Source organism: Humulus lupulus, chromosome 2 (assembly GCF_963169125.1).
Source record: "Humulus lupulus chromosome 2, drHumLupu1.1, whole genome shotgun sequence".
In the NCBI taxonomy this organism is placed as follows: domain Eukaryota; kingdom Viridiplantae; phylum Streptophyta; class Magnoliopsida; order Rosales; family Cannabaceae; genus Humulus; species Humulus lupulus.
The window spans coordinates 34529608-34553681 of NC_084794.1; the positions used below are offsets into that span (position 1 = coordinate 34529608).

Below are 24074 nucleotides of genomic sequence, written 5' to 3' on the forward strand. Positions count from 1 at the left end.
TGGGTATTGATCTTTTGTGTTCTTGATTTTACAATCAAGAGAGGTAATGGTCTTTTCTTAGCCCTTATATTTTTTTTGGTGGGTTGTCTATGAGGTTTTGTTAATGATGCTAATGGTTGATTTTGGTAGGATTGGTGTATAGGATTTGTATATTGTGAGAGTATGATTTGTGTTAAAAAAAAGGGTTGTGATGTTGATTTTGCTATGCATAAAAGTGGTGATAATCTATGAGTGCATGTGTGGTGATTTCGGCCTAGGCTTACCCAAGGGTGTTCTTGATATTTTGTGTGATGTTGTGTGATCTACAATATATTAGACCCATGTTTTAGGACCTATGTTATATGGGTAAGAGGATAATTGGCAATCTTGATATTTTGATCCATGAAATTTTGATAGATGCACGTTATATTTTGAATGATTAAATTATAAGATGCATGAAAATAATGATGGAAACATGTTAGGTTAATATAAGGCATATGTGAATATGGTGCTTATAAATTACTATATGTTATTGTTATTGATAGTGTTTTGTTGGTTTTCATGGAATTGCAACAAATGGTTTTTAAAAGGATTCATGTGAATATGTTAGTAATATTAGAATCATGCATATTATAAGAGTATAATGAGATTTTAAACATGTATGATTTTATGTAATTTTGAGACAAAAGTTGAGTTTTATGAGGAATTAAGCTTGCTGTTTTTTTTTGTAAATAATTGGGTAAAAGTTGATAAGAAGATGAGTTGCATGCATAAATAATGTTCTTGATGAATATGTTAATTTTTATGAAATTAAAAAGAGGATTTTAAGTCTCATGTTATGATATTTTACTCAAATAATTACCTACAGAATTTTTATTGAATTTTGAGAAAATATGAGTTTATAAAATTGAATATGGTGATTTTAATGATAAAAATAGTTGCTGGAATTTCTGTAATAAAATATTGAAGTAAGTTTCACTAAAATGAATTTGGTGAGTTTTTGGAATAAATTATTTTTCCTAAGTTATGGTAATATTGAAAAATGATATTTTTAATGGTATGAATGCATATTTTGATAAGTAATGATTTTTTATTTATTTAATTTGAGAAAAATATTTGGACTCTATTTATTTGTGATTTTTGAATAAAATAAATGGTGGCTGAAAGTTTGTTTTAAAAATGTTAAAAATTGTTATTAAATTGTCACATATGGATTTTTGCTACTTAAAAACTAAGTCTTAAATAAATTAAATCAAAATGTATTTTTCCACACTTAAAATATATTTTCTCACCTCATTTAAGTAGCACAATGATAAAATTTATTTTTCTAAAGGGACATATTAAAAAATAGGCATTTTAATTAAATCCAAGCTTTTTGGTTAATTCTTGTTAATTAGAAATTAATGGATGAAATTGTCACGTATTTTATTTTTAAACTAAAATAAAATAACTTTATAAAATAAAATATTGTTTTGAGAAATTTAATCAACTTAGAAATTTTAAGGAAAATAAAGCGTGTAATATGTCTATTGATTTTCAAACAATAAAAGCAAGAAATGTAGAATTATCGTTTTTGAAAACGTTTTTATTACGCAACATTCCCACGTATGCATGTTACATGCAAATCAACTTTTACGTCCAAAATCATGATTATTATTCAACTATGTGATTTTTATAAAACAATCATGTTAGTAAAATGGGTAGAACGAGCATTATTCTTTTTAGCGATAATTGCATGTTTAGTGTAACTGTTATCATGAGTGCATGGCCCATGCACACATGAGTTGTATGGAAGGGCAAAATAGTAATTTTATGAACCTAAGAAACGTTATTTTGATTATGATATAGGCTCGTTGAAAGATTGTGAAATTCTTAGCTTGGACCTGAGGTAAGGAAGTTAGATAGATTTTATGATTTTATGCTATGAATGGTAAGGCTGTTATATGAATGAATTGTTATGAAATTATGAATGCCATAATGTGATGATATGTTGAATGTGATATGTGTATGGATGTTAGATACATCAAACAGAATACGATGTTAGATACATCAAACAGATTTCGATGTCAGATACATCGAACGAGTTACTAAGGACATTGAGACGTGACTCCTAGGGCGGACGCGCCGAGGTTATTCAAGGACCAGTGATCTCCTGTTTACCTCATAGGGTGACATGGACAACTAGCGTTCCATGCTCATCATGTATGCAGTATGTTTGTGATATGATGATATGTCACATTTATGTTATGATATGATGAAATGTTACATTTATGTTATGGTATGATGATATGTCACATTTATGTTATGATATGATGAAATGTTACATTTATGTTATGATATGATGATATGTCATATTTATGTTATGATATGATGAAATGTTACGATTATGTTATGATATACCATGATGTTTTAGATGAACGTTAGTATTTGGTTGTTTGTTGTTTTTCTTACTTGCTTATTTGCTTGTACTTCCTTACTGGGCTTTTAGCTCACCCCCTTACTTTCCTTCCAGGTAACAAATAGGGTTTCTCTATGGCACGCGTGGTGACGTGGGGAGTTCTTTCATCATGGGGTGTATGGCGTGGGGCAATCCTATGGACGATAAAACGATCAACGTAGAACGCCATTTAAATTATGTTTTGTTTTTAAGAGACTTTCCTAAATTATCAGCGGGGCTCTGTTATTTAAATTATTTGGTTTTTCTTTGAACTTTGCATAAAAACCTATGTCTTATTTTAAACTTATGGCGCCAACTTGCATGATTTTAAATAAGTTCCCCTGAGACTTTAATAATGGATGGTATTCTTTTATAAATTATGTTATGCGAATGTTTTGTAAGTATTAGTCTAGGGCGTTCTTTACAAGAAGAGTTGTGTATAGTTTCAGATAGACACGAAAGCATAGAGAATGCTATAAAAAATGTCTTTCCAAATGTAACTCATGGAGTGTGCTCCTACCATCTTTTCTGCAACATAAAGACCATGTTTAGAACAGATGCAGAGGCAACCAGTATTGCATTTCATGCTGCTGCAAAAGCTTATAACATGGAAGATTTTGAAAAATTCATGAAGGACTTGGACAGTTTACATGAAGGAATCCATCCTTTTCTGGCCAATGAGGTTAAATATGAAAAGTGGGCAAGAATCCACTCCAAAAGTCGTAGATATGCAGCTATGACTTCAAACATAGCTGAATCCATTAATGCACCACTAAAAGAAATGAGAGAGCTTCCAGTAACAACATTACTCGAGTGCCTTAGAAACCTGATTAAAAAATGGAGCTACAACAACAAAAAAGAAGCAGAAGCAACGTTTACAGAATTGCCAAAGAAACAAGAGGAATACTTAAGAAAGAACTTTGTCAAGTCATTAAGAATGACTGTAAGTACAACTATTTCCTTTATTTATAAATACCTCTGTATTAATATACTTCCTTGTTCATTATTATAATTTCATTGCAGGTAGAACCAGCTAGCACACTCATTTACAGTGTACACAATGGTTTAACAACAAACATTGTTGACATTGCAAAGAAAACTTGCTCTTGTAACAAGTTTGATTTGGATGAATTACCTTGTGAGCATGCCATGGCAATCATTAGAAAGATGAACCTTCAGTATAAAAAATATTGCTCATATTATTTCACAAAACAAGCCATGTTGAACACCTATAATGCATCAATACATCCATTGGGAGATCCAAAAACATGGAGAGTTCCACCTAATGTTGAGGAAATAGAAGTACTACCTCCAAAGGGAAACAGAAAAAGTGGAAGGCCAAGGAAAAAAAGGTTTGTTTCAGCAAGAGAAGGGTCTTATCAGCTTAAATGTGGAAGGTGTGGAGAGCTTGGGCACAACCGAAAAACCTGCACAAACCAGCCTCTATTGAGAACAAAAAAACAAAAAAGCACTCAAAGCTTATAGATTGAAAATACTTTTTATTTGAATTTTGAAACTTTGTATGTTTCAGTACAGGGATTGGAACATTACTTATCACTATTACTTGTGATAAAGAATTATGAAATTGTATTGAATATATGGAATATTATAAAAACTTAGGAAAAAATTTGCATCAATATATCAGAATTAATGTTCAGGGCGTTATTTGTAAATTTTTGTTACATATTTGATACAGATATATCTGAAATGAATATTAATGTAACATTTTGTTACATAATTGTTACAGATATGTTACTAGTTTCTCACAGACACTTCCAACATCAAATAAATGTGAAATAAGTTCTTTTATCAGCTTATGTCACAGTTTTGAAACAAAAATATATGGTTTTCATTTGTAAATTTCCAGTCCATTTAAAAGGATTAACTTCAAAAGTTTGAAACGATTTGATACATATTTGAAACTGAAGTTATCGTGACTATTAATAGACGTTAAGTAATGCTACGCAATTTTGCATGAACTTAGGTTACAAACTTTTAATAGATGATACCTAACACATGAAATATAAAAATAAAGTTGTGAACTCAAGTTACAAACTTGAGACACCTCTGTACAACATTCCTCATAAAAAAGGGCTAATATCAAAATTCATTGATATACCACAGTATTCAAAATATTCAAACATGATACTTGCTTGAAAGTTTGCAAAACAAAAACACAAAAGTTATCTTGCCATAAGTATGTATCGTCTTTACAAGATAAAAGCCAAAATGTTAACTACTTTGATGCTCTCATACTTCCATTGCATTAATATTCAACATCTTCTTGCTCATTCTTCCTCTGAACTCCCCATCAGAAAGATAGCCTTCATCTTTCTTTCTTTTAGCATGGGCATATAGCTCGACTGCAATTTTGTTTCTCTGGAAACTAACATTCAGAGGATTGGGGATATTTTCAATAAGTCCATGCATAAGAAATTCAGCAAACTTTATGATAAAAATCCCACAATCGCTACAAAAAAAAAAAAAAAAAACTCAAAATCAGTAACACATAAATGCATATAAACAAAATCATGCAACCAAAAAATAACAATAACTAAAAAAAAACCACTTACTTGTTACTCTGTTGTGGAACCTCATCATCAAACACAATGTCCAATGGGTGACACATATCAATGCCCTTGAATGCTTGTGCATTTAGATCAATATATTCCCTTGACTCATAAAAATTATTTAAAGAAAGAAACAAGGGCAACAAAGTAGAATATGCTTCAACAACTTTCAACACTTTCTTATCTATAACTCTATTCCTCATTGAGTTGTAGACTTTAAAAAATCTCTCCTTCACGTTGAACTCCCCAAGAATCCAATGATTACAGCCAACAGCAGTCATATTAATAGGGAATAAAACGAAATCTACTAGCGACCAAGGGGTGTTACAAAGCATTTTATAACCACAAATATACTAAAAAATAACACTGTTATTCGATATAACAGATCGATCACAGTCACTTGACAGATACACATCATACAGAGCAGTGATAACTTGATCAAAAGAGTTATCTGTAGTAGTAACTCTAACCTTTATCAACTCACAATACTTGGCTTTCTTTCTAAGGTAATAAAATGCCACATTAATATGATGAAAAAACAAGAAGCAAACCATAATAAGAATAATGAAAACAGTAAAACTAAAACAACTTAATAATAATAAGGGGAAAAAATAACTCATTGTCCAAATCCCTCCCATCTTTAACTAAATCATAAAACCAAATTTTTCTCTCAATCTCAGTTACACAAAACTGAAATGGCTCCTTAATGATACTATTATTATCATCAAATTTCTTATACCTATAAAAAAATATAAACATTTAAAAGTGAATTATGGTGAAACAGAAACTGAAATACAAAATAAATAAAAAAAACAATTAAAAAATAGAAGCATACTTATTATTTTTTCTCAGCCCCAGAGAAAACCACTTGTTAAAAGAGTCTTGGTCATTTTGATTAGGCAGATCAAAAAGATTGTCTCCAAATGCATATCGTCCCACAACCTTCCTTTTAGATTTCACAACATCCAAATGTTTCATATCCTCAGAAGAAGATGATCCAAATTGGTTCACAAAAGGAGATTGCAAAACTGTAGTAGGCTTTGGATTCCTTTTGCCAACAACAGGAGTAGACACAACTACTGGATTCATCAAAGAACCAGCAATGGGTGTTGCCATAACAACTTCCTAGAAACAAAAATAATATGAAAAACTCAATAATACAACTATTGGAAAATATTGCAAAAAGAAAAAAAAATACAATATCTGCCATGTTTAGTTACCTTTTTCTTTGCCAAATCACCAACAGCTGCATGAACAACTTTATCAAAAATCTCCACCTTCATGTTGTTAAAAATATGAGCCTCTTCTTCTAGATCTTTAACAACATCAGCTACATCATCATGAGGTTTGACAATATTCTATAGAAAAACAAAATTTTATAAATTAATACAGAAATACACGAATACATTACTTTGAAAAAATACATATCATGAAACCAAAATAACCTGGTCATTGCTCTAGAAAAAAAAGTTGTAGATATAATAAAAAAGAATAATTTCCAAACAAAACATTCCAAAATTCATAAGTTTACAAAAACATAACAGAGTTTATACATGCTCTGGAAAAGTCTTGTACAAAACTAACTTAGAAATTTAAAGTTCACAAATTAATAACAAAAGGTTTACAAAACAAGAATTCTAAACTTTCTCTTCCACTTCTCATACTCCAATGGAAACAAAATCAGATTCCTATCAAAAAGGGAAAACAAAAATTAATAAAAAGAAAATATTAATTATATATATTAACAGAAATATAAACATCTATAATATAAAAAATAACAAACAAACCAAGCAATAAAATTAATATTTAGATAAGTATACATACCATTGTTTCCTCAACATCATTCCCAGTAGTCTTCTCATTCTCATTTACTGTATCATTCTTATCATTTTCAATTACCATATCTCCAGCAGCATCTTCTTGCATTGCTTGAATGTATTCATCAAAAACTTGGGTAAAACTTTCATTCTCAAAAAACCTATCCTTTTCCTTTGAAACACCACCACCACCAGAAGTATCACCAACATCAGCTCCCACAAAACCAACATCAACAGGATCAATATCATCATTAATACCACATGATTTTGGCCTCAACTCACCTAACATTTCCATAACTGCCTTGTGTTTTAAATCTTGATCGTTTTTCAAATTAACCAACATCTCCATCAATGCCCTATGTCTAGATTCACTAGCAGACTTTAAAAATGCAATTTCCTTAGACATAATGTTACACTTCTTCTGACATTCATCCACAATAATTTTCATATCAGAAAAACCAAATGTCACACAAGGAACATAGGATGATGAAGGAGCCTCACTGGTTGGTTTCTTTGCAGGAGCAACAAAATCATCATCCTCAAAATCAGCAACATTCATATCCTTGTTGCACTGGAAAAAACCTTCAAGCTTGAAGGCATTGTTCTCTTCATCAGTGGGCAAAACTTTTACAATTTTGGTCTGCAAATAACAACACAGAAAAATCAATTTACAATATTAAAAAAATCAAATAAATTCATATATAAAGAAAAGCAAAAAGAATAAAAATTACCCTATGTAATGAAAACACATTCCTCTCAAGCTCCTTATGAGATGGGATTGCAACAGATGACCAATTTATAATCCTAGGCAGACCACAACTAACCTTCTCACAATAAGTTCCCTCTAAACTAGGAATTGATTCGTAAATGAAAACTTGGAAAACAAATGGAAAATCATTCAACTTATAGGTTGGGTAAGAACCTTGTCGAGTAATAACAACGTCATTTTCCCTTAAAGCATCTCTCAAAGATGAGAGAGTCACATTAAAAATATCCTTTCCCCATGGAAAATGATTAAAACCACCACTATCACAAAGATACAAGTCAGTTTTTTCAATGTTCTTCTCTTTTTGCCAAGCATACAAAAAGTTAGTGATCAGGTAAAGTACAGCCATCCTAACAGCCTCATCATCATTTTCAAAATTGGCAGCCTTAAACCTTTCATCAACAATAATTCTTGAAATGCCCCTTGTATGGTCACCAAAAAATTTAGAATACAATCCAATAGGATTACTATTCTTAATTCCACCTCTATCAATGTCACCAAACACATTTAACCCAGACAATAACCCAAATTCACCCAAAGAAAACCTAATCATCTTTCCACAAACTTTAAACCACATTTCATTTAAGTTTGGCTGGTTAACTTCTCTCAACAAAACATGGTGAACCAATTTAGCTTGATTAGCATAAGATTTAAGGTTTAGAAAATGACCAAAGCAAGTCTTACTAAACAAAACCTTTTGAGAGTCAGTCAATTTTACTGAGATCACATTGATCTTCTCAAAACCACAGTGAAAATTGACTCTTGCTCTATAATGATCCTCATGTTTGATAAAACATTCCATATGTTGCATAGAATAATAAACAACCAATATTAACAAACTTGTAACATAAATTTACAAAATAATAAAATATATCACCAAACTTGAAAAATATAATCCACATTGTTGGGTATGATACCTGAGTCAAGAATAAAATTTTAAAACAAGACAAATCAATGATTAGATGACAAGAAAAACACAAATTGATGAATTGAAATTAAAACAGATAGAATAAAAACTTGAAAAAATGAAAACATATTTCAATAATATAAAACCTATTATCTTTAAATACAAAAACTACCAAATTGGAACTTGTAACATATGTTTACAGAAAAGAAAAACATATTTACAACATCGGTAAGAACATTAACAACCTTGTAACACTTCGTTACAAAAACTAACAATATAGGACCTGTAACATATGTTTACAAAAAAACAAAAACATGGTTACAAGATCAGTAATACCATTAACAAACATGTAACATATAGGTACAAAAACCTAACAAAAATTAACAAAATTAAAAACATAAATCAGATCAGAGCATTAACAACATAGAAAACATATTTCAAGAATATAAAACCTAATATATAAAATACACAAACTACCAAATTAGAACCTGTAACATATGTTTACAGAAAAGAAAAACATATTTACAACATCGGTAAGAACATTAACAACCTTGTAACACTTCGTTATAGAACTACCAAATTATGACTTGTCACATATGTTTACAAACATCGGAAATACCATTAACAAACCTGTAACACTTTGATACAAAAAAATAACAAATGTTAACAGCAACAAGACAAAAAGACCCATAAAAAACATATTCGAAACAGATTCAAAAACAGATCAAAAAGAATTTAAACGAAACAACCATAAATACCTTCGGATTATCCAGTAAACCAACATTCTTCTTCACAATTTTTCTGTTAGCCTTGCACTTTACTCGACTAGAACCTCCAATCGATAGTTTCTTAGATTTCTTCGCACTGACTTTGCTCTTTGACAATGCAACATGTTTTCGCTTCAACTTTTTCCCAATTAAGTCAGCACTCGCATGCATGTGGCCCTCCTTCAACTCAACATCATCCTCGATCACATTAGGAAGGGGAGAATCCAATGAATACTTCAAAACAACTTTCCCTTTAGACAAAGGAGAAAGATTACTCTTCAGAAGTTTCCCCTTCGTTTCGGAAGACTCTTGATCGTTGGATTGCTTCGAGGATGCTGGGCCAGAGAACGCAGCACCCGACCGAGCAGGAGATGCAGACCCCGCACGAGTGACAACCATTGTTTAACCAGTCAATGCCAAAGGATTTTGAAAAAAAATGAAGAAACTCAGTTAGGTTTTCGGATGAAGAAAAAGAAAAAATGAGAAAGGGAGAATGAAACAGATGAAAGAGAAAGAGAATACAATAAAACTTCGGGGTTTGAAATTTGAAAAAAAGACTTTATAAAAAACCGTAAATTTGGAATACAAAACCGTATAAAAGTAGGAAACCGTATATTTCAAATTTTTTTGCTTTATACGGTGTATTATGTAATTTTCTCTTAAAACAATTATATTTGAGCTAATATTCTAAGTTGGGCTAACTAAGTGATCCAATTAAAGAAGTCCAATTAAATATCTTATATGGTATGAACTTTGTAATGTGTAATACCCAATAGTAAACCTAATTAGGGTTAATATATTTCTAATTAGATTACTATATAAAGGATGCTACAGGGTTTGGTCCTTAAGGCTAATCTCTCATCACCTCTCCTAATCTATTCCCACCAATTAAGTGAGACCCATAGAGAGAAAAGATTAGTTTATGGAAGACCATAAACTCATTATCCTTCTCATATCCAACATCATTTAATCAGGTATGTCTTATGAACTCTTTATGTAATCTTGATAATCTGACATAAGTTTAGATTTGTACATATTCAGATTTAGTTCCAACAATTGGTATCATGAGCCTTGCTTATTGTTAGATTATTAGGATTTATCATATTGGTTGTGATTAGTGAATTTTATGTTTATACAAATGATTGAAGTTTATTTGATGAATCCATGCGATTTTAGAGATTTGATTCAAAATATGTGTATTTTCATTAATTACGATTATATGATATATTGGATATATGGAATTAGTTTTGGTTTATTTGACGAGACTATTCCGTTTTCTCTCTTTTGAATCATTGTAATTTCTATGATATATATTTTTTTATTTATGTCTTTGGTTTGATTGGAATTAATATGTTTCGGTTGGAACAATAATCATTTATTTCTTTCTCCATGGAATCTGTAACTGAGGTATGAAGTGCATATGTATATATATCATAAGCTAATTGCTATTTTTTTGGGAATTGGAGCCATTAAAGCTTAGTTTGGACCTATCGTCTGGGTTTCAATGATTTATATGTTTCGGTGGCTTAATTCATAGATTCATTGTTGACGCTACTTTACTTATTGATGTGCCACAGTGGCAGAATTTTATTGTTAAATACTTAAATGTTGTTTCATTTATATGTGATAAAGTTTCTGGATTGTTTGAATTGTCTGCTTTACATTTTGATTCAATAAATAAAATTCAGCCTAATCCAGATAATGTAAACGGTTTGCATGCATGTTTAGTAATATTCACATATATATTTTATTATTTTGGTCTTAAATTAGTTTTTGGTTTCAAATTATTATATTATATTTGATTTGATTAATTTATTTAAACATAATAAAGTTAAAAGATGAATCGTAACTCTTTTTTTAATATAAAATACATATATTTTAATGTTTTAAATTAATATGATATGAATTTATAAAGTTTTATTAAATTCATAAAATTTGTATGAATATTATTATGGATATGAAATTATGATTATATATATTTATGGTAAAATTTTAGATTTGGACAGTCACTTAATTTTTTTTTTTTTGTGTGTCCTTAATTTTAAAATAAATTAATTGAAGCAAAACATTGCTAAAGTAACCTAATTTGCATAAATTTATTTATTTTGAGATAATTGGATGTATGTGTTTCTTGTTTATGTGATCAATGATCAGCCTAAAGGAAAGCCAAACAACAAATACACATGCAATAATAAATGTGTGATAATCATAAAGTTTCCATGGGAACAACACACCAGCCCAAAGGAAGGTTATTGTTTGACCGGGTTTATTATCCGTATTTGATTTCTGCATAGAGAGTACCACTAACAAATTGTTGTTTCTGTCCAAAGACTAAACATTAATGTTGTGCTAGGGATCTTGTTTAAATGGGCCCACCACTACATCTGATTGAAATTTGTGTCTTTCAATATTATTTTATTTTATTTTACTATTTTGTATATTATGACATGAATTTCTATTAGTTACTACTTATGTTGCTAATGTTATTATTTGTTTGTTCTGAATCTATTAGTTATTGCTTCTGTTGCTGATATTGTTGCCAACATGAACTCGATCCCTATGCTTAACGACACAAACTTTAAGAGCTAGAAAGAGAACATTTTGTTGGTTCTCGGCTACATGGATTTAGACTATACATTAAGGAAAGAACAACCTGCTTCTCATACGGAGAAAAGTTCTATTGACGAAAAGGCTAACTTTAAGAAGTGGGAGTGTTCTAATCACTTAAGTCTAATGATGCTAAAGCGCAACACTCTCGAAACATTCAGGGGCGATATGTCCAATGAGGTATATGTAAAAGATTTCCTTAAAGAAATTGAAAAATGTTTTGCAAAGAACGAAAAGGCTAAGACAAGCAAGCTATTTGTTGACCTTGTCCAGATGAGGTATAAAGAAAAATGAAATGTTAGGGAGTACATTATGGAGATGTCTAACATCGCTTCCATACTTAAGGCACTATAGTTTGACTTGTCTGATGAATTTCTTGTGCATTTGGTACTCATATCCCTTCCTACACACTGTGGTCAGTTTATAGTGAGCTATAACACTCAAAAGGACAAATGGACTCTTAATTAGCTCATTTCACACTATGTGCAAGAAGAGGATAGAGTAAAGCGTGAAAAGACTGAAAGTGTTCGTGTTGCAACAACCGAAAGAGGACTCAGGATAAGGAAACTGCAGTGGGAACTTCACAACCCAAGAAACAAAAGACTCTGGATGATGGACTAACCTGCTTCTTTTGCAAGAAACCTGGGCATGTGAAGAAGGAATGTTCCAAAATACGTCACATGGCGTATAAAGAAAGGTAGACTTCTGTACCTAGCAATACTTGGTGGCTCAATTTTGGTGCTACTACTCACACAAGTGTTTCTAAGCAGGGTTACATTTGGACCTGGCTGCCAAGTGATGCTGAAAGGTTCATTTATGTGGGCGAAGACAAAGCAGTTCCAGTTGAAGCCATTGGCACTTTTAGATTATCTTTTGAGACTAGTCATTTTATTGAATTAAGAGAGACTTATGTAGTGCCCTCATTTAGACAGAATTTGGTTTCTATTTCTGTTTCGGACAACTTTGGTTATTCTTGTTCATTTGGGAATAATAAATTTAGTCTTTTTCTTAATTCTACTCTTGTTGCGACTAGTTCTTTAATTGATAAACTATATATGCTAAATACAAATGCTTCATCTAATGAAACCTTGCAAACAACATCAAGAGGTACAAAACGTAAATTATCAAATAAGAATTCTGCCACCTTATGGCACAAGCGCTTATGACACATCTCCAAAAGGAGAATAGAGAGACTTGTGTCTGACAGAATACTTGAACCCCTTGATTATACGAACCTTGATGTATGTGTTGAATGTATCAAAGGGAAATAGACAAAAATCAGGAAGTTAAGTGCCAAAAGGACTTTTGGTGTCTTACAATTGATACAGACTGATGTATGTGGTCCATTCCCTATAGCACCTTGGAATGGCCAACAATATTTTATCACTTTTATAGACAACTATTCTCGTTATGGGTACTTATACTTAATCCTTGAAAAGTCACAATCCTTGGACGTTTTTAAGGCCTTCAAGATGAAGTTGAAAATAAACTAGGTGAGAAGATTAAAGCTGTCAAATCTGACTGTGGTGTTGAATACTATGGTAGATATGATGGATAAAGTGAACAACGTCTAGACCTTTTGCCAAATTCTTAGAGGAATGCGGAATTGTCATGCAGTACACAATGCTAGGGAAACCTCGCATGCATGGTGTTGCTGAGAGACGAAACATAATGCTTAAGGACATGGTAAGAAGTATGATTAGTCATTCTTCTTTACCATGATCACTCTGGAAAGAGGCACTTAAAACTGCAGCCTACATACTGAACATAGAACCTAACAAAGCGGTGGCTAAAACCCCTTATGAACTATGGACAAGCAAAAAGCCTAGCATTAAACACTTACACATTTGGGGTTGTCCAGCTGAGGCAAGGCCTTATAGGCCGCATGAAAACAAATTGGACTTAAGAATAATTAGTTGCTATTTTGTTGGGTATCCTGAACGATCGAGGGGTTTTAAGTCTTATGATCCCTCAACTAAGTCCTTTTTCAAGACGGGAAATGTGAGATTTCTTGAGGATGTTGTGTTTGAGGGGGAAGATAAAGTTAGGAATGTTGTCTTTGAAGGTGAATTTATACCTTTACCGAATGTTGTTATTGATAATGAACAACTTGTTGACATTGTACAAGACACAATTAAAGAAACACAATTAGGATTTACCTATGGAACTCCCTACTCAAAATCAAGAGGTTGCTCAAGAAGAGCAAACCCAACAACTTCAAGAGGAAGTGCCACCTAGGCGATCCACTAGAGAGAAAAGAAGTGCAATTTCAAGTGATTACATTGTATTTCTTCAAGAGAATGAGTTTGACATAGGGATCATGGAAGATCATCCAATCAACTTCCATTGAGTAAAAAAAAAGTGCTAATTTTCAAAAGTGGATAAATGTCATGAATGATGAGATGATATCCATGAAAGACAATGACGCTTGGGATCTTGTCAAGTTACCTAAAGGTGCGAAGCCCATTGGTTGCAAATGGATATTTAAAACTACAAGGGATTCTAAAGGCAACATTGAGAGGTATAAAGCGCATCTAGTCGCCAAGGGTTTTACTCAAAAGGAAGGTATTGACTACATAGAAACTTTCTCTCCAGTATTATCGAAAGATTCTTTTAGGACAATAATGACACTTGTAGCTCATTTTGACTAGAAGTTGCACCGGATGGATGTTAAGACAACTTTTCTCAATGATGACATTAAGGAAACCATATATATGACGCAGCCAAAATTTTTTTTATCAGGTGATCCAAAGTCTATGGTTTGCAAACTCAAAAGATCCATCTACAATCTAAAGCAAGCTTTTTGTCAATGGTATCACAAGTTCCATCAAATCACTGTCTCATGTGGTTTTGAGGTCAATGCAGTTAATGATTGTATCACAAGTTCAGTGGGAGTAAATTTATCTTCCTAGTGCTTTATGTTGATGACATACTTTTGGCTAGAAGCGATATAGGCCTATTGCAAGAAACCAAGAGACTTCTAACAAAGCATTTTGAAATGAAAGATCTTGGTGATGCCTCTTTTGTATTAGGAATTAAGATACACTGAGATCACTCTTGGTGTGTCCTTGGGTTATCACAAAAGAGCAATATCAAGAAGGTACTTGTTAGATTTAGCATGAAAGATTGTGCACAAGGAGATATTTTTGTTGCCAAAGGAGACAAGTTTAGTCTCAACCAATGCCCCAGGAATGAAATTGAAAGAAAATAGATGCAAAAGATTCCTTATTCTTCGGTTGTTGGGAGTCTTATGTATGCTCAAGTATGTACACGTCCAGATTTGGCGTACATAGTGGGTATGTGTGCAGATACTTAAGTGACCCCGACCTGGATCATTGGAAAGCAGCCAAACGGGTTATGAGGTACTTACAAAGAACGAAGGATTACATGCTCACCTATTGTATGTCAGAAAATTTGGGGATCATTGGGTATGAATCCGATCTTACACATCCATACTTTATCTATGTCGTTGAAAATATTTGATATGGTGATCATTGATGGATCGAGTTACAATTAATGTAACAAAGGTGGCTTTGGTCTCATATTGGTATGGGAGATGGACCAGATTGATTAAAGAAGATGTTTTTAAGAATAATTAGCAAGCTTTTGCGCACCTAATGTTATCAAATGTAATTGTCATTGGAATTAATTTGTAGCCCAAGTGGGAGATTGTAAGGTTATTTTTAATAACTTAATGTGTGAGCTAACAAATTAAGACAATTATATTTGAGCTAATATTTTAAGTTGGGTTAAATAAGTGTTCTAAATAAAGGAGTACAATTAAACATCTTATATGGTATGGGCTTTGTAACGTGTAATACCCAATAGTAAACCTAAATAGGGTTAATGGGGTTCTAATTAGATTACTATATAAATATTGCTACAGGGTTTGTTCCCCAAAGTTAATCTTTCATCACCTCTCCTCCTCTATCCCCATCAATTGAGAGAGACCCATAGAGAGAAAATATTAGTCCGTGGAAGACCATAAACTCATTATCCTTCTCATATCCAACATCATGGAATCAGGTATATCTTGTGAATTTATTATGTAATCTTCATAATCTGACATAAGTTTAGATCTGTACATATTCAGATTTAGTTCCAACATACATGAGATCAGAGTTACTTAGGTAAAGCATGAGATAGGGAGAGTGGGATAGAGAGATGAGAATCACAATGAATTGGTTAGGATGACTATAGTGAGAATAATGAGATGTGTTTGGGTTGGTTATGGTCAGTCATGTGAAATGGACTTAGGTTGCAAATAGTTTGGAGGTTATATATATAAACACATATAACTAGGCTCAATTATTAACTAACACCAAAACCCAAAATAAAGGACTAATAAGAGTCAGAGATACAATCCTCATCCCTTAAAAGCATTAATCAAACATTGCTTACTGATACCAAAGGATAACATAAAAATGGTATTTTGTAGTAGTGTCAAATTCTAGTCTAGAGTTTTTGAATGACTCATCATAAATCCAAAGCTCTTTATAAACATGTAATCATCAAAGCCATCAAATTTATCAATATTAATATTATGTTATTCATTTTTTGATAAAATTAAATAGGAATCTTGATGTTTTTTTTAATAGGATTGCCCAAAGAGATATCCATAAAGCCTTCAAAGTAGCCAAGGTCGTTACACTGTGTGTTTATAAATGTGCAAGACTTGCTAATCAAGTCATTTAGTTAAAAACGTGTTACTGAAGCTATAATTGAACTAGGGTTAAAATATTTTTGTCATAAAAGACACATTTCATTTAAATAAACATTTCATACATGGGATCCCAAAAGAAATAAAGTTTAAGGACAGTTTACGAAATTCCAGGAAATATACAACTAATGGCCACTCTAAGGGAAAATAGACACTTTAGGTTCTCCTGTCCCTGCACCAATCCTCGGCCGTGGCGGACGATCAGCTGATTATGTACATTCAGCCCTAGTGCTCTCCAACTCAGGACTGGTCCACCTTGCCCTTGCCTTTACCTACACCATGTAGCATCTGTGAGCCAAGGCCTAGCAAGAAAACTATAATGCATAGCATAAGCGACAACCAACAAATAGATAATTCACAAATCATCAATCAGATATACAACAGGTCATAATGCTCACATAAACAATGATACCTACCTACAAGCCAACAATCATTTATTAAGATAACAGACTCGTCACAATCATCAGTTTAAACAACAATAAACATATCACAACAAAATCCAGGGTCGACGCCTTTAGGCCACACCCTCTGATTATCCTAGTGAATCCGGCTCGCTTAGGCCGAGCTCAGTGATTATGTACTTAACCTCAACTACCAGTGGTCGAGCCGCGCCCTGTGCACAAATATTGATTTCGGCACTCTTAGGCCATTTATTACATGTCCCCATGGCATAATACCATCTCATGACATCACATAGAAATATAGGGAACTCTTAGTCCCAACATAATCACATAATCGGGTGTAGTTTCTTACCATTCATTCTGATTGCTTTGATTAATGAAATGACCTTTAAGCACGATCCCGTCCGAGCCCTAGCGTACACCTAGTCACAAACATAACATGGAACCCCTATTAACATTCAATTCCGAAACCTAACCTCGGTACCAATCCCGAGCCCTCGAAAAGCCCCAATTCCACCAAACGGGGTGGTGGAATCGACCTTTGAGCCTCCAAGCCAAAACCCTAAGAAAATACCAAAAATCCACTTCTGGAGGCAGGGTAGCGCTACAACGCCACAAAGTGGGCGCTACAGCGCTACAAGCAGAGACAAAAACACCCCCCTGAACCAAGCATAGTGCTGTAGCGCTCTAATGCTAGCGCTACAATGCTATAGACAACACCAACATCACTCTGAGTTCTTCCTTCGAATTTCCCCGAGCCTAAACTTTCTAAAACCCCTCCAAACCTCAACCACACTTCAAATTAATCCTACCATCCACTACATCTCATCTCACATGGCCCAACAGCATCAAACTTGTCCACATGCATCATTAAACACAAAAAACTAAGAATTGAGTTTAAAACGCAAGAACTCATCAGAAAAACCATAAACAACCCTGAAACTCAAATGATCAAGTCTAGAATTGATACCTTTAATGGAGAATTTGACCCTAGGTTTCCCTCTATGCCCTTCCATCCTTTAGCTCCTCAGTTCCCAAAGCTTAAATCCCTTAATTTCCATCCAAAGTTTAAGTTCAAAGATCAACACAACAGAATTCAGCAATCCCAGAAAAAGCTAGAAACATTACCTTAATTGAATGCTAACTCCAGCTAAACCTCCTAGCTTCACCAAGAACCAAGGTCCCAGCTCTAGCCTAAGCTTCCTCTGAGTTACAGCTTCAAAAATCCTCAAGGGAAAGTGAGAGAAGAAGTGATTGATAGGGAGAAAAATGAGTCTCTGTTTTTTCCTCTTTCTTTCTTTCCTTCAGTTTCTAACACATTCTACAAATACCACTAAGTCTAAAAGCATAAATGACCCTTATCCCCTTTTAACCATTAAATGACCAATTTTCCCTCCCATTTAAACCTAAGCCTTTAAACATTCTAAGGGCATTTTGGTCATTTATTCCCAATTTCCGTTAATTCCTCAAGTGTCCCTAATAATTATAGCTTAAACCCCGTCATCTAATTAATCACCAATTATTTTCCTCAACGTCAAATAGTCTCCAATATATTTTCCCAAGTTCCTAGAAATACCACCAGGCTCCCCCGAGCCGGGTATAAATCCCCACCGTGACTATTTCGCTAAACCGCTCACTAGGATCGCTTCGACCCACCAGCTGCAAATATATCCACATAATAATGTGGTCTCAATAATTTATCACAAATAATCAAGTTTATGCCCTCAATGGGCCAAAATTACAAACATGCCCCCTATAAGCTAAGCATGGCCTACATGCATACTAATACTCATAATCATGCATCTTATATATCCATATAATCATATAAGCATGCTTATCACATAATCATGCATTTAATAATTTAAATCACACATAAACCAATTATACCCTCCTAGCATACTAATCAAGGCCCTTAAGCCTCATTAGTAATTTTGGGTTGTTACAATTATCCCCTCCTAATGAGAATTTCGTCTTCAAAATTTACCTGAATAATTCGGGATACTGATCCTGCATCGCTGACTCAAGCTTCTAGGTCACCTCCTCAACCCTACTATTCCTCCATAATACTTTAACCAAAGGAATCATCTTATTCTATAGAACCTTATCCTTTCGATCTAATATCTGAACCGGTCGTTCCTCATAAGATAAATCTGTCTGCAATTTCAAGTCTTCATACTTCAACACATGGGTCGTATCTGAGACGTACTTCTGGAGCATAGAAACATGGAATACGTCATGAACTCCCGACAACGATGGTGGCAAAGCTAACCTATAAGCCACCTGTTCGATCCTTTCCAGGATCTCAAAAGGTCCGAGGAATCTAGGGCTCAGCTTGCTCTTCTTCCCAAATCTCCTCACCCCTCGCAGTGGTGAAACTCGCAGAAACACGTGGTCCCCAACCTTGCCCTTGTCTTTACCTGCACCACGTAGCACCCGTGAGCCAAGGCCCAGCAAGAAAACTATGATGCATAGCATAAGCGACAACCAGTACAACAAAATATGCATTTAATGGCTATATGGGGGAGACATTGTAGACATTTAATGTCTCCTCCTGTGGGAGACATTGTTGAAGGAGCCTTCTTAAGTGGCCCCACAATGAATCCCATGGGGAGACTTTGTAGACATTCAACGTCTCCCCCTGGGAGTCATCATAGGTACCTACGATGACTCCCATGGGGAGACTTTGTAGACTTTCAACGTCTCCCCCTGAGAGTCATCATTGGCTTTTATATTTTAAATAAATAATAATTAATTAATTAAATAGATATTTTCAAATTATTTAATTATATATATTGAAATTAAATTAAATATATTAATTAAAACATCTAAATTATATGCAAATTTAAATTGTGAATTTTTATTAATAAAACTGAAATATGTATATAATATGTTTTAGCTAGCTATAAATACAAAAAATTAATATTTGTTGTTACACATACAAAATCAACAAATATTACACTAGCTAGCTAGACATATAGTAAGATAGAAAAAATGAACAATAAAAACTTATTTTTTTAGACGATGACTTTGAACTATTGGCACCATATCGTTCGCCCACTGTTGTCACATTTCATTAATCTATGCTGGTGTATATGGCAGAGTGTTTAGCTACAAAAAATATAAAGTACAATATATTATTTAATTATTATTATTTGATTATATCTACTTTAATAATAAATAAACCGTAAACTTTTTATAAATTTATATATATACGTACCTCTTTCTTTAAGTAATGTCCAGGTCTATCCATATCTTTTCCTATGTCTATGAAAAATTAAACAAAAAAACTATATAAGCATACGAAAAATTGGCTAGCATTTCCCTTATATTAGTAACCTAACCATCTGTCAATCTGATCAAATAAGCACAACATCATACAAATATAATAATAGAATACATAATTCTAGACAAAATCGAGCAACATTTCCCTTATAATAGTGATCTAACCATCTTTGAACAATAAGCCAAATAAATCAAACAACACACAATAAGTTTCTTCCTTATAGCTCCGCAACACATAAACAAATTTTCTAGAACCTACTTCACTAAAACACACAGTTCTCAACCTTCTGTTATCACTGCAACGCACAATTTTAATTTCAGAACCTACTTCACTATGGATGAATATTTAAGATATTCAAACTCTTCTAACAAAAGTTTAATAATACTAAAACAAAAAATAAGATAATGTAATTACCTCTTGCAATTAATAGTGCTAGTAAATTTACTTCACTTTTGCAATTCGCGTACTATGTTATTAATTTAAAACTTTAAGTTAATTAAATAATAAAAGATTAGTAAATCAATAAAAAACATAACTATATATAAATAACCTACTTAAATGTTAATAAAGATTACAAATATATATATATACATAATTTTTAATTAAATATTAATATAAATTAAAAAAATTTATAAACATGTTAATTTGAATTATTATTTAGTATGTAAAATTAAAATGAAATTATTATTTTTTATTTTAGACAAAGTTATTAAATACATTTTAGCAAAACATATTTACATATATATACTTAACAAACATTAAAAATTAATTAAAATATATATAATTTTTGGAATAAATAGTAAATAAAAATTTAAAAATAGTAAATAATGCGGTATTGTGTTAAAATTAAACAATGTAATATCTCAAATATACATAAAAAATATTTTTCATACTTTAAACTAATATTTCTAATAAAACCCAAAAAACTATAAAAAATAAGCACAAAAATAATTTTTTCTACCATTATAACTATAATACATTGTTTAATCTTGAAATCCTACCTCAAATATGCTTTAAATCCACTTTGATGAGCCAAAAATCACCCAAAACCACAACTATCATAAACCCTAAAATCTCAATATCAATCCCTTAATATTTAGAGAAAATAAGCATAAAAATTATCCTAACTATTATACAACACTTATAAATGATAAAATCATACCTCAAATGGAATTTTATGGCCTAAAATTGGCCAAAATCGTCAAAGAGAACCCCACAAATCGCCTGAAAATGCCTCCTCTTCGCCTCTCTATTTCGTGCGTATGCTCTCGGGGAAGAAGAAGAAAAATAGCTAAGTAATATAGTAGGGGAGGCATTTAACGTCTCCCCTGGGAAGACATGCCTAGCCGGGAGAAATTCGATGTGGCACGTCTTCCTAGGGGAGACGTTAGAGGCTAGGCACGTCTTCCTAGGGGAGACGTTAAAAGTCTTCCCTTATATATATTCGGCCAAATTTCTGATATTTAAAAAAAAATAAAAAATTATACCATATTTTTAAGTATAACGTCTCCCACCACTTTTGATGACTTACATAGTTATTCATCAACAAAAACTTTTAATGACTTACACCTCTAGACTTTAAATATCACTGAATACTTTTAATGACTTATACCATTGGTGTAAGTCATTTTAGAGAGTCATTAAATGTCAATTTTGTTGTAGTGAACCAACAGACAGATAATTCACAAATCATCAATCAGATATACAACAGGTCATAATGCTCATATAAACAATTATACCAACCCACAAGCCAATAATCAGTTATTCAAATAACACACTTGTCACAATCATCAGTTTAAACAACAATAAACATATCACACCAAAATCCAGGGTTGACGCCCTTAGGCCGCACCCTCTGATTATCCCACTGACTCTGGCTCGCTTAGGCCGAGCTCAGTGATTATGTACTTAACCTCAACTACCAGTGGTCGAGCCGCGCCCTGTGCACAAATATTGATTCCGGCACTCTTAGGCCGTTTATCACATGTCCCCATGGCATAATACCATCTCATGACATCACATACAAATATAGGGAACTCTTAGTCCCAACATAATCACATAACCGGGTGCAGTTTCTTACCTTTGATTCTAATTGCTTCGATTAATGAAAACAACCTTCAAGCACGATCCCGTCCGAGCCCTAGCGTACACCACAAACGTAACATGGAACCCTTATTAAAATTCAATTTTGAAACCCAACCTCGGGACAAATCCTGAGCCCTCGGGAAGCCCCAATTCCACCAAACGGGGTGGTGGAATCAACCCCCGAGCCTCCAAGCCAAAAACCCTAAGAAAATACACAAAATCCACTTCTTGAGGCAGGGTAGCGCTACAGCGCCACAAAGTGGGCGCTACAGCGCTACAACCAGAGACAAAAACACCCCCTCAACCAAGCATAGTGCTGTAGCACTCTAATGCTAGCGCTGCAACACTATAGACAACACCAACATCACTCTGAGTTCTTCCTTCGAATTTCCTCGAGCCCAAACTCCTCCAACCCCCCCCCCCCCCCCCCTAAACCTCAACCACACTTCAAATTAAGCCTACCATCCACTACATCTCATCCTACATGGCCCAAAAACATCAAACTTGGCCACATGCATCATTAAACATAGAAAAACAAGAATTGAGTTTGAAACTCAAGAACTCATTGGAAAAACCAAAAACAACCCAGAAACTCAAATGATCAAGTCTAGAATTGATACCTTTAATGGAGAATTAGACCCTAGGTTTCCCTCTATGCCCTTCCAGCCTTTAGCTCCTCAGTTTCCAAAGCTCAAATCCCTTAATTTCCATCCAAAGTTCAAGTTCAAAGATCAACACAATAGAATTCAGCAATCCTAGAAAAGGCTAGAAACTTTACCTTAATTGACCGCTAACTCCAGCTAAACCTCCTAGCTTCACCAAGAACCAAGGTCCCAGCTCTAGCCTAAGCTTCCTCCGAGTTACAGCTTCATAAATCCTCAAGGGAAAGTGAGAGAAGAAGTGATCGATAGGGAGAAAAATGAGTCTCTGTTTTTTCCTCTATCTTTCTTTCCTTCAGTTTCTAACACATTCTTCAAATCCCACAAAGTCTAAAAGCAGAAATGACCCTTATCCCAATTTTAACCATCAAATGACCATTTTTCCCTCCCATTTTAACCTAAGCCTTTAAACATTCTAAGGGCATTTTGGTCATTTGTTCCCAATTCCCATTAATTCCTCAAGTGTCCCTAATAATTATAGCTTAAACCCCGTCATCTAATTAATCACCAATTATTTTCCTCAACGTCAAATAGTCTCCAATATACTTTCCCAAGTTCCTAGAAATACCCCCAGGCTCCCCCGAGCCGGGTATAAATCCTCATTGTGACTATTTCGCTAAACTGCTCACCAGGATCGCCTCGAGCCACCAACTGCAAATATATCCACATAATAATATGGTCTCAACAATTTATCACAAATAATCATGTTTATGCCCTCAACGGGCCAAAATTACAAACATGCCCCTATAAGCTAAGCAGGACCTACATGCATACTAATACTCATAATCATGCATCTCATATATCCATATAATAATTTAAGCATGCTTTTCACATAATCATGCATTTAATCATTTAAATCACACATAAACCAATTATGCCCTCCCGGCACACTAATCAAGGCCCTTAAACCTCATTAGCAATGTTGGGTCATTACAACTATCCCCTCTTAACGAGAATTTTGTCCTCGAAATTTACCTGAATAATTCGGGATACTGATCCCACATCGCTGACTCAAGCTTCCAATTCGCCTCCTCGACCCTATTATTCCTCCATAATACTTTAACCAGATGAATCGT

At 33.3% G+C, this 24074-nt stretch overlaps 1 protein-coding gene across 1 annotated transcript; it reads left to right on the forward strand.

The window, feature by feature from the left end:
• Positions 1-2960: 2960 nt before the first annotated feature.
• On the forward strand, positions 2961-3999 carry LOC133814134 (uncharacterized). The gene is made up of 3 exons (XM_062247130.1): positions 2961-3359; positions 3440-3813; positions 3948-3999. Exons 1-3 carry the CDS (start codon positions 2961-2963, stop codon positions 3997-3999), a joined length of 825 nt encoding a protein of 274 aa, XP_062103114.1.
• The last annotated feature ends 20075 nt before the right edge of the window (positions 4000-24074 follow it).

Excerpts from the sequence above, each read along its gene's own strand:
- LOC133814134 (XM_062247130.1), top strand. The coding sequence starts at position 2,961 with ATGTTTAGAACAGATGCAGAGGCAACCAGTATTGCATTTCATGCTGCT. Across the intron at positions 3,360-3,439 it reads TCAAGTCATTAAGAATGACT|GTAGAACCAGCTAGCACACT; the intron begins GTAAGTACAACT and ends ATTTCATTGCAG. Across the intron at positions 3,814-3,947 it reads TATCAGCTTAAATGTGGAAG|TACAGGGATTGGAACATTAC; the intron begins GTGTGGAGAGCT and ends TGTATGTTTCAG.